The 12566-nt window shown below is 35.7% G+C and overlaps 1 protein-coding gene across 6 annotated transcripts in view; it reads right to left on the minus strand.

Moving 5' to 3' along the window:
* The window catches only part of VRK2 (VRK serine/threonine kinase 2), a 96989-nt gene that overhangs the window by 53346 nt on the left and 31077 nt on the right, over window positions 1-12566 (minus strand). For all 6 annotated transcript variants that reach the window (XM_067704993.1, XM_067704992.1, XM_067704990.1 and 3 more), the window contains 3 exons: window positions 2945-2994; window positions 2200-2269; window positions 511-598 (listed from right to left, as the gene is read on the minus strand). In XM_067704993.1, coding sequence (XP_067561094.1) covers window positions 511-598; window positions 2200-2269; window positions 2945-2994 — 208 coding nt within the window. The remainder of the gene's footprint in view (window positions 1-510; window positions 599-2199; window positions 2270-2944; window positions 2995-12566) is intronic.

Below are 12566 nucleotides of genomic sequence, written 5' to 3' on the forward strand. Positions count from 1 at the left end.
GGCTATCACGTCTACAATTAGGTTATAAAAGGACTGTGACTTTCGTTTTGGAGGCATGCTCTTGTGTGTGCTCTTTCTCCTTCTCTCTCTCTTTCAATTACTGCAAGCCAGCTGCCATGCCTTTATGACACTCAGGCACCCTTTGGAGAGACCTACATGGTGAGGAAGTGAGGCCTGCCAACAATCACGTGAGAGAATTTAAAAGCTGATCCTCTTAGGCCTGCCAATAGCCACATGAGTGATTTTGAAAGCAGAACTTTCCCCAGTCGAGCCTTGAGAAGACTACAGCCCCAAAGACATCTGACTATATCCTCATGAGAAGGCCTGAGCAAGAACCATCTAGGGAAGCCATTTATACATAGATAACTGACCCACAGAAACTAAGGTAATATTAGTTTGTCATTATAAGCCACCACATTTTAGGTCATTAGTTATATAGCAACAAATAACTAATAGACCACATGAGAAACAGTTACAGGACAATATTTGATTATAATAATTCCATTTTACCTTTTTCCCTTGAATTCAGCAATACCAGATCCATAAAACTGAGGAATTCCTAAATAATCAAGCTGTTTGAGTTCTATCCATTTTTTGACTGCAAAGACAAATTTCACAGGAAAAAAGGTATACTTTTTTAGAAAGGTATTTCTTACTTTTGCGTAGATGCTTAAACTTATTTAGCTAACTTAAATAGAAATTAGACCTTCCTAAAAACATTTTTTAAAAATCAAATATATCTAGCTAATAGTTGCCAATTCTATTTATCACTATAATTAACATAAAAGCATACACGGATTTCTAACATTTTAAAATTTTAAATCAGTTATAACCAAAACAAAAACAGTCACAGTCACTCTACTCAAGACTCTGTAATGACCTATATGGGAAAAGAATCTAAAAAAGAGTAGATATATATATATAATATATATATGTATATATGATTCACTTTGCTGTATAGCAGAAACTAACACAACATTGTAAATCCACTATACTCCAAAAAACTTTTTTTAATATAAAAAATAAAATATGCAATAAAAAACAGAAACAAAAATAGCATAGTCATAAAATGCATTGATATCATTTACACAAATGTTTCTATTCATTAAAAAAATTAATTCCCTTTCATGTTTGTTACATTTTTGAATATAAAATATGTTAACCACCAAAGGATCAGTAGAAAGACAGCTTTTTCTTCAATATTACTAAAAGTCTAAAGCCACAGTAGTCAAAATAAATAAATAAAAGTTGGGCAGAAAAATCATCTTACTCTGAAACTGTTGCACTGAAACTGTTTTGATTAAATTTTGTTTAAAAAAATCAAATCCACTTAATCAGGCAGCTTATTTAATTTTTCATTTTTCTACCATATATGCTTAATGTTTAAGACAGCTCTACTGATTAGCGATGAAGTCTAATGGATTCTGTTTGTCACTCTGACATAGTTTAAGCAGTTAGTAACGACTATAGTCTTAATGCTCAGAAGGTTGTTAAAGAAAACAAAGTTAATTATTGAGGTTAGACTCATCATTCTCTTTCCTAAACATAATGTAAAGGACCTTAATTATACTCATATCAATTTCCTTCAAGCTTTACTAGTCCATCTATATCATACAGTATTTATAACATGCTTTTTTTCTTCTTAGCTCTGCTCATATTTATTTCATATTCCAATCCTCTAACTGGTAGTTCTTACATCTGATATCCAGCTCCAATTAATTACTCAACATACAAATATTTAACATTTTTAACTTATTTTCTAAATCATCTTAATGTTTAATCATTTCCATACACTATGCCCGAATCTATTCTATGGTCATTCCTTTTCTTTATAATCTACTGCCCATTTTATTGTCTTTTCCTTATATCCTTTTTATCCAAATGGTTTTTTGTGAAAGAAACAATTTCATTTTACTATCTTTTATACCTAGAGAACTCTTGGTAGCTTAGGTCAACAATCCAGCATTTTATGTAAAGTAAAAGAAATAACTTTTACTTGAAATATATAACCAATTATGTATATAATATCAAGATTTGTATACCATCTGTCTTGTTTTTATATAACAGTTAACTATCATTTTACAATAAAAATTCCTAATTGAAAAGAATTTTCCATAAGGCCAGAAAAAGACAAAAATATTAACAGCCACTTTAGCAAACATATATATGGAAGTAGCTTACTTTGCTAATTTTACTTACTACAGTCTCTTTTGGCCGCTCTTTGATAAAATTTAAGTTCTGAAAATAATGGGCCATTTTCTTGATATTCCTATAAAAGAAAAGTTAACTTTATTAGAAAAAAATTTTAAAGATGGAATTGGTATTTCAACTGTGAAAATGAGTATACATATGTAATATATAATAGTACTTGAATCACAAAAATCTCAGAAAAAGCACTAAATAAACAAAGAACCTCATTTTTAACATTTTGTAATGCTATCTCTACAGTCTTAGACATGAGAAAGTAGTCTTCTTATGGAAAGAACTTACTAAAAACACTAAGAACTGTACACGTACACAGACACTCAATGTGTACTAACATGTATAACAGGGTGGATACACTGCAAACTACCCTGGTGGTTCATTCATACATGAATCTTTACTGAGTGTCTACAATATTTTGTTCATAGTACTAGCCACAGGGGATACAAACAAAAATAAAACCTCATTCCTGCCTTTAAGGACTTTATCATCTAGAGCAGAGAGGAAAAGAAAGGCAGAAGATAGAGAGCTAGATAAGATACAAGGATGATAAATGTCAATGCAGAAGAACAAAATTCTCCAGTCTTTACATTTTAATAATGTGAAAATATATATTAGATGTATTGTTAATTAAAATTATGAAAACTAAAGGTGAGAAACATTTTTACAAAAATGAAATGAATAAAGCAGAAAATTAAAATGTCAAATATATGTGAAACACAAATTAAAGAGCAATACTTACCACTTTTATTACATGTCTTGCATCTTTATCTGGGTTATTTACGGGGAAAGCTGCAGAACAAAAGAGAATGAGGAAAACAATAGTTGTTCCCAATTACTGAATGCCTACTATATCCCAGACACTGGACTAAGAACCTCTTATGGTAGGTATCACCTCCATTTTATACAAGATGCTTCTAAGGTTTAACAAGTTGAATAATTTGTTCACTAAGTAGCAGCAGATTGGGGATTGAAACTCAAGTGTGACACCACAGCCCACACTCTTTACCATAAACCATACTCAAATATTCAAACATGGAAACCAATAGATTATATCAATCACATAGATCCAAATGTAGGGGAACCTATTTGCTGGATATATAGCATTAAACCCAATAAATGATATATACTATAATCCATTGATTGAATTTTGCTAAATTAAAATCTATGATAATTCAGAAGTGAACACTGATTCACGTTAAGTAGAAAGTTCAAAACAACTTCTACTTGGCAAAATTCTTAAATAAATCAAGTTAGAAAGAGAATAAAGTCTTTAAAAAATCATCTCCTGAGCCTAGCAATCAACTATTCCTAAATTAAAGAGTATGTATCTCATAACATAAGCTCATTTCAATTTCAAGTTATCTTACTTCATTTTATTACTTACCATTTGCATTTTAGATACAGTAATCCAACTTAAGAAAATTCCACTCTTCAAATTCTTAAATCAAATCAATCATCTCATCTACATTATCTAAATTATTAAAAGATTACTTTGTATTCAAATCTTGATAAGAGAAGTTGATATGTATATTTATTCATATTGTGAAGGTCTAGAATGTTGTCATTCAACTATTTACTCTTCATTCATTTATTCCTTTATTCATTCAACTAACCAATATTTATTTACCAAGAAGCTAGAATAGGCAAGGCACTGTGTTAAGTGTTTGTCAGGATGATGTTTAAAGGAAACTGAAAGGATTCCCTCCATCCCCCCAGCAAAGTCAGCCACAACGTCCTGTCCACTGTCCACCACAAACTGTGGGGTGTTGCTCCAGGACCTTGATTCAGACATGTATGCTCCCCCATCCATCAAACACTAATGTCTCTGTCACTAACTCCGAGCTCTATCTCCAGTCTTGAAGCTGGGCAAGTAGAGGCCTTGTAGGCCAGTGGGGTGCAGCTCAACAACCATCAAAGAAATAAGGATCTGTAACAGGCTACTTAATCTTCAGTGGAATATGCAGATAGAATCTCTCGGTTTGGCATGCAGATACCTTTGAGAGCAGTTTGTACCAATTAGCATATTGGAAATGAAAGAAAATAGTGTGTTCCTCTCTTTGCTATTGTAGAAGACACATGAAGTCCCTTATAACCATAGTGTCATAACTATGAAAGAGAAAAGCATCCCTTTGTGTTCGCCAAAACACATGCTATTCCTTTTGGGATAGACTAGCCAAGCTGAACCCAAAGCCTGCACAACCTGTTCCTCCTCCAGCTTTGAAAGAGCTGATGGAAGCTATCTGGCTGGTCTGAGGAGCCGATTTTGCAGAAATGTCCAGGTGCTTACAGGAAGGATAATCAACAGTGAGAGGTGGAAGCGCACCTTGGCTGCCCAAGGTGCCCTCTGCCCCACCATGGGTAAAGCCCAGGTACAGAATGTCGCCATCCTTTACCCGATTTCATCGAACAAGCCTCTGACAGGTCTCCTATGCTCTAGCTTTCTCCTGGCTTCAATCCGTCTTCCCCAGGATGACCCAGGGGAAACGGAGTCAAGATGACGGAGTAGAAGAACGTGCAGTTCGCATCTCCTCACAAGTACACAAGTATGCATCAGAACAATTCTCACAGAGCAACTACTGGGCACTAGTACTGACACCTAAGGGGATGGGAGGTGCCCCTGTATGACCAGGCCAGGGGTCGGGCCTGAGCTCCTGTGATGGGAGTGCCAAGTTCAAGCTGCTGGACTAACAGAGAACTTCAGGCCCCAGGGAATATTAATCAGTGTGAGCTCTCCCAGAGTTCCTCATCTCGGCACCAAGACCTGGCACCACCCAACTGCCTGCAAACTCCAGTGCTGGACATCTCAGGCCAAACAACCAGCAAGACAGGAACACAGCCATACTCATCAAAAAAAATGAGATGACAAAAAAATACGTTACAGATGAAGGAGCAAGGTAAAAACCTATAAGACAAAATAAATGAAGAGGAAATAGGCAAGCTCCCTAAAAAAGAATTCAGAGTAATGATAGTAAAGATGATCCAAAATCTGGGAAATAGAATGGAGGCACGGATCGAGAAAATACAAGAAATGTTTAACATGGACCTAGAAGAACTAAAGAACAAACAGAGATGAACAACACAATAACTCAAGTGAAAACTACACTAGAAGGAACCAATAGCAGAATAACTGAGGCAGAAGAACAGATAAGTGAGCTGGATGATAGAATGATGGAAATATTTGCTAAGGAGCAGAATAAAGATAAAAGAATGAAAAGAAATGAGGACTGTCTAAGAGACCTTGCAGACAACATTAAACACACCAACATTCAAATGATAGGTGTCCCAGAAGAAGAAGAGAAAGAGAAAGGGTCTGAGAAACTACTTGAAGAGATTATCCTCGAAAACTTCCCTAATATGCGAAAGGAAATAGCCACCCAAGTCAGGAAGCACAGAGAGTTCCATACAGGATGAACCCAAGGAGAAACATGCCACGATACCTATCATTCAAACTAACAAAAATTAAATTCAAAGAAAAAATATTAAAAGCAGCAAGGGAAAAGCAACAAAGAACATACAAGGGAATCCCCATAAGGTTATCAGCTGATTTATCAGCAGAAACTCTGGAGGCCAGGAGGGAGGGGCAGGATATATTTAAAGTGCTAAAAGGGAAACACCTACAACCAAGATTACTCTACCCAGCAAGGATCTCATTCAGGCTGATGGAGAAATCAAAAGCTTTACAGTTAAGCAAAAGCTAGGAGAATTCAGCACCACCAAACTAGCTTTACAGCAAATGCTAAAGGAACTTCTCCAGGCAGGAAACACAAGGGAAGAAAAAGACCTACAAAAACAAATGCAAAACAATTAAGAAAATGGTAATAGGAACATACATATCAATGACTACCTTAAATGTAAATGGATTAAATGCTCCAACCAAAAGACACAGGCTGGCTGAATGGATACAAAAACAAGACCCAAATATATGCTATCTACAAGAGACCCACTTCAGACCTAGGGACACATACAGACTGAAAGTGAGGGGATGGAAAAAGATATTCCATGCAAAAAGAAATCAAAAGAAAGCTAGAGTAGCAATACTCATATCAGATGAATTAGACTTTAAAATAAAGACTGTTACAAGAGACAAGGAAGGACACTACACAATGATCCAGGGATCAATCCAAGAAGAAGCTATAATAATTGTAAATATTTATGCACCCAACATAGGGGCTCCTCAATACATAGGAAAATGCTAACAGCCATAAAAGGGGAAATCGACAGTAACACATTAATAGTGGGGAACTTTAACACCCCATTTACACCAATGGACAGATCATCCAGACAGAAAGCTAATAAGGAAGCAAAGCTTTAATTGACACAATAGATCAGATAGACATAATTGATATTTATAGGACATTCCACCCGAAAGCAGCAGAATACACTTTCTTCTCAAGCACACATGGAACACTCTCCAGGACAGATCACTTCTTGGGTCACAAATCAAGCCTCAGTAAATTTAAGAAAATTTAAATCATACGGAGCATCTTTTCCAACCACAATGCTACAACTCTATGAGATTAGAAATCAATTACAGGAAAAAAAACTGGAAAAAACACAACCACATGGAGGCTAGACAATACACTGCGAAATAACCAAAAGATCACTGAAGACATCGAAGAGGAAACCAAAAAATACATAGAAATAAAGGGCAATGAAAACACGACAACCCAAAACCTATGGGATGCAGCAAAAGCAGTTCTAAGAGGGAAGTTTATAACAATACATTCCTACCTCAAGAAACAAGAAAAATCTCAAATAAACAACCTAACCTTATACCTAAGCAACTAGAGAAAGAAGAACAAACAAAACTCAAAGTTAGTAGAGGAAAGAAATGATAAAGATCAGAGCAGAAATAAATGAAATAGAAATGAAGAAAACAATAGCATAAATCAATGAAAATAAAAGCTGTTTCTTTGAGAAGATAAACAAAATTGGTAAACCTTTAGCGAGACTCATCAAGTAAAAAAGGGAGAGGACTCAAATCAATGAAGTTAGAAATGAAAAAGGAGAAATTACAACTGACACCGCAGAAATACAAAGCATCCTAAGAGACTACTACAAGCAACTCTATGCCAATAAAATGGACAACCTGGAAGAAATGGACAAATTCTTAGAAAGGTACAAACTTATAAGACTGAACCAGGAAGAAATAGAAAATATAAGCAGACCAATTACAAGTAATGAAATTGAAACTGCAATAAAAAATCTTCCAACAAACAGAAGTCCAGGACCAGATGGCTTCACATGTGAATTCTATCAAACATTTAGAGAAGAGCTAACACCCATCCTTCTCAAACTCTTCCAAAAAATTGCAGAGGAAGGAACACTCCCATGCTCATTTAACAAGGCCACCATCACCCTGATACCAAAACCAGACAAAGATATCACAAAAAAGTAAAATTACAGACCAATATCACTGATGAACATGGACACAAAAATCCTCAACAAAATACTAGCAAACAGAATCCAACAACACATTAAAAGGATCACACACCATGATCAAGTGGGATTTATCCCAGAGATGCAAGGATTCTTCAATATACACAAATTAATCAACGTGATACACCATATTAACGAATTAAAGAAAACTATATGATCATCTCAATAGATGCAGAAAAAGCTTTCAACAGAAGTCAACACCCATTTATGATAAAAACTCTCCAGAAAGTGGGCAGAGAGGGAACCTACCTCAACATAATAAAGGCCATATATGACAAACCCACAGCAAACATCATTCTCAATGGTGAAAAACTGAAAGCATTTCCTCTACAATCAGGAACAAGACAAGGATGTCCACTCTCGCCACTATTATTCAACATAGTTTTGGAAGTCCTAGCCATGGCAATCAGAGAAGAAAAAGAAGTAAAAGGAATACAAATTGGAAAAGAAGAAGTAAAACTGTCACTGTTTGCAGATGACATGATACTATACATAGAAAATCCTAAAGATGCCACCAGAAAACTACTAAAGCTAATCAATTAATTTGGTGGTAAAGTGGCAGAATACAAAATTAATACACAAAAATCTCTTGCATTCCTTCCTGTACACTAACAATGGAAGATCAGAAAGAGAAATTAAGGAAACACTCCCATTTACCACAGCAACAAAAAGAATAAAATACCTATGAATAAACCTACATAAGGTGGTAAAAGACCTGTACTCAGAAAACTATAAGACACTGATGAAAGAAATCAAAGATGACATAAACAAATGGAGAGATATACCATGTTCTTGGATTGGAAGAATCAATATTGTGAAAATGACTATACTACCCAAGGCAATCTACACATTCAATGCAATCCCTATCAAATTACCAATGGCATTTTTCACAGAATTAAAACAAAAAAATTGTACAACTTCTATGGAAACACAGAAGACCCCAAATAGCCAAAGCAATCTTGAGAAAGAAAAACGGAGCTGGAGTAATCAGACTCCCTGACTTCAAACTATACTACAAAGCTACAGTAATCAAGACAGTATAGTACTGGCACAAAGAAAGAAATACAGATCAATGGAACAGAATAGAAAGCCTGAAGATAAACCCATGCACCTATGTTCTACTAATCTACGACAAAGGAGACAAGGATATACAATGGAGAAAAGAGAGTCTCTTCAATAAGTGATGCTGGGAAAACTGGACAGCTACCTGTAAAAGAATGAAATCAACACAATACGCAAAAATAAACTCAAAATGGATTAGAGACCTAAATGAAAGAATGGACAGTATAAAACTCTTAGAGGTAAACATAAGAACACTCTATGACAAATCACAACAAGATCTTTTTTGACCCACCTCCTAGAGCAATGAAAATAAAAACAAAAATAAACAAATGGGACCTAATGAAACTTAAAAGCTTTTGCACAGCAAAGGAAACCATAAACAAGACGAAAAGACAACCCTCACAGTGGGAGAAAATATTTGCAAATGAAGCAATTGAGAAGGGATTTATCTCCAAAATATACAAACAGCTCATGCAGTTCAATATCAAAAAAACAAAAAACCCAATCAAAAAATGGGTGAAAGACCTAAATAGACATTTCTCCAAAGAAAACATACAGATGGCCAACAAACACATGAAAAGATGCTCAACATCACTAATTATTAGAGAAATACAAATCAAAACTACAATGAGGTATCACCTCACAAGAATGGCCATCATCAAAAAATCTACAAACAATAAATGCTGGAAAGGGTCTGGAGAAAAGGGAACTCTCTTGCACTGTTGGTGGGAATGTAAATAGACACAGCCACTATGGAGAACAGTATGGAGGTTCCTTAAAAAACTAAAGACAGAACTACCAGATGACCCAGCAATCCTACGACTGGGCATATACTCAGAGAAAACCATAATTCAAAAAGACACATGCACTCCAATGTTCACTGCAGCACTATTTACAATAGCCAGGACATGGAAGCATCCTAAATGCCGATCGACAGATAAATGGATACAGAAGATATAAACAGTGGACTATCAGCCATAAAAAGGAACAAAACTGGGCCATTTGTAGAGACGTGGATGGACCTAGAGACTGTCATACAGAGTGAAGTAAGTCAGAAAGGGAAAAACAAATATATATTAATGCATATGTGTGGAATCTAGAAAAATGGTACAGATGAACCTATTTGCAAAGCAGAAATAGAGAGACAGAGCAAGAGAATAAATGTATGATCACCAAGGGGGAAAGGGGGAGGTGGGATGAACTGGAAGATTGTAATTGACATATATACACTACTGGGTATAAAACAGATAACTAATGAGAACCTGCTATATAGCACAGGGAATTCTACTCAGTGCTCTGTGGTAACCAAAATGGGAAGGAAATCCAAAAAAGAGGGGATATATGTATACATATAGCTGATTCACTTCACTGTACAGCAGAAACTAACACAACATTGTCAGGCAACTACACTCCAATAAAAAAATTTTTTTTTTAAAAAAGGAAAGTGAAGGGAAAAAAGGTCAAACTAGTATTGAAAACTGTCAGTTAGATTATGATCAAATTCTTCAGGTATATTTTCAGTATATTTACCAAAATGCTATGTCCTCTCATTACTACTCCTAACATTTTTCCTTTGCTCCTAACGCTATCAACTTGTCTTTTCTCTATTAATTCACTTAATAGATGTAAAAAGTATGTTATAAATTTACTAAACTATATAAATTCTACTTCACAGCTAAGCCAACTCATGCACAATTTTCTTAAGCAATCTCCAAAAACTTTGATGTTAGCAATGCTATTAGTCAAAGAAATTACTGATACTTCAATTTTGGTTGGTATTAGATATAAACTGTGAACCCAGACCTCTTTACAGTAAAAAAGAAACTAACTTATTTATATTAATTAAATTTTTCTTTTCCTCTTTATTCATATAGTCATTTCATTTTCACCCACGCAGCTGTCCCAAGGGAACCGCAGGGGGAGTAGATTATCCATACCTAAGAAGGAAAAAACTAAAGAAAGTATAAAAAGAAGAAGGGGTCCAGTCCTAGTATAGAAGAAAGGATGAGAAGAGCCTGTCCTCCCACCCCATGGCAAACTATTTTTACCATTATGGTACCCAAGGCTGGAGAGAAATAGTCCTGCCCTAACCCTGGTCTACTCAGTACAATATTGACTCTAGGCAATGGTCTTTGCTTCCTGAGGTAGAACGCAGTAGAAACTCCCTGCTTCTTTTCTCAAACCAAGTATCCAAAACAGCAAATACATCTTTAAACCCAACAAAATGTAAGAAACAGAAAAGCACAAAAGGAAAATGAGGGTTTCAATTAGATAAGTAACTTATTATGTTGCAAGTGGGGAAAAAAGATATCCAACCAGTCCAATGTTCTACTCCTTGCTGATTTCAATCAGTGTATCTTTACCGCTTTATAGTCTGAATCTTCCTTTCATATGATTTTACATGAATGTGTTGACAGATACTTGAAACATCCCCACACTTGTCATTTGATAGCTACACAATATTCTCTATAAACTTCCAAGTCAGATTATATTAGAGGGCCTAAATCCAAAATCAATTGACCAGAAAGCTCTTGGAGCTGGATTTTGAACAAATAAATTGTCCTAGTGACCATGGAGGTCTCTTTACAGCAATCGATCAGTTAATTAATTAAATAAATATTTATTTCCTACTATAAATAAATAGAATCCTTCACATTCTAGGTAGTGAAATTAAATGACAGAAAACAGACAAAGACAAGGTATCTGCTTTCATAGTCTAGTGGAGAATTCAGATATTCATCAAATACTCATATGGGATGTAAAACTGTAATTATCACAAGTGTTAAAAGGAGAGGTGGACAGTATGATGAGAATGTACAATTTAATTATACAAAAGGGAATGCTTGTGCAAAAATAGCTGAAGAGGTGATGAAGGGCCAGATGCAAATCTATCTAAGAATTTCTCTCCACGAAAGATTTTAAAAGTTTGAGGTAGGGCTTCCCTGGTGGCGCAGTGGTTGGGAGTCCACCTGCCGATGCAGGGGGGGGACATGGGTTCGTGACCCGGTCTGGGAGAATCCCACGTGCCACGGAGCGGCTGGGTCCGTGAGCCATGGCCGCTGAGCCTGCGCGTCCAGAGCCTGTGCTCTGCAGCAGGAGAGGCCATGGCGGTGAGAGGCCCGCGTACCTCAAAAAAAAAAGGAAAAAAATGAATAAATAAATAAAAGTTTGAGGTATAGTTGAGGAACAGGAAACACATAATGAGATTTACATCTTGAACAGATCACTACACTGCAATGTGGAGAAAAGACTGAAAGGGAACCAGAGTAGATATAGATAGATTAGTAAGGATTTAATATTGATAGATTAAAGAGAGAACTATAGATTGGATTAGAGTATCAATGGCAGATTAAAAGAATGAGCAGATTCCAGAAATTTCAGAAAGTGAAGCTGATAGGACTTGACCATGGAGGGAAAGGGATCTAGTCTGGTAGGTTACAGCTGACTGATCTATTAGAAGTTGAGAAGAAAGATCAATCATAGACAGTGATAGTGTTGAAAGTATAGTAGTCTCACATCCTCATTTAAATTTCTGATGAGAAGTGTGATGACCTGATAAGGAATGCATTGTACATTTACATGATATTTGCCTTTCTAGCATCTCTTTTCTATTCATTGGTAACCTCATCTGGTTGTTCCTTTGAGGAACCAAACCTCCCACTATCCATGTAGACCTAGTAGGGGTGCCTATCACAGTGTATCCTCCCTTACATTCCAGAGTTGAGCACATGACCAAGCATAGCACTTTGGAATGTACAAGCCCACAGGCCACCATAACCAGTTCAGAAAAAGCAAAGTGCCCCAACTAGGTATAAAAGTCTTCCCTAGCATTTGACATTAAAATGCTGCATAACACAAGA

This window comes from Pseudorca crassidens, chromosome 14, assembly GCF_039906515.1.
Source record: "Pseudorca crassidens isolate mPseCra1 chromosome 14, mPseCra1.hap1, whole genome shotgun sequence".
Classification (NCBI taxonomy): Eukaryota; Metazoa; Chordata; class Mammalia; order Artiodactyla; family Delphinidae; genus Pseudorca; species Pseudorca crassidens.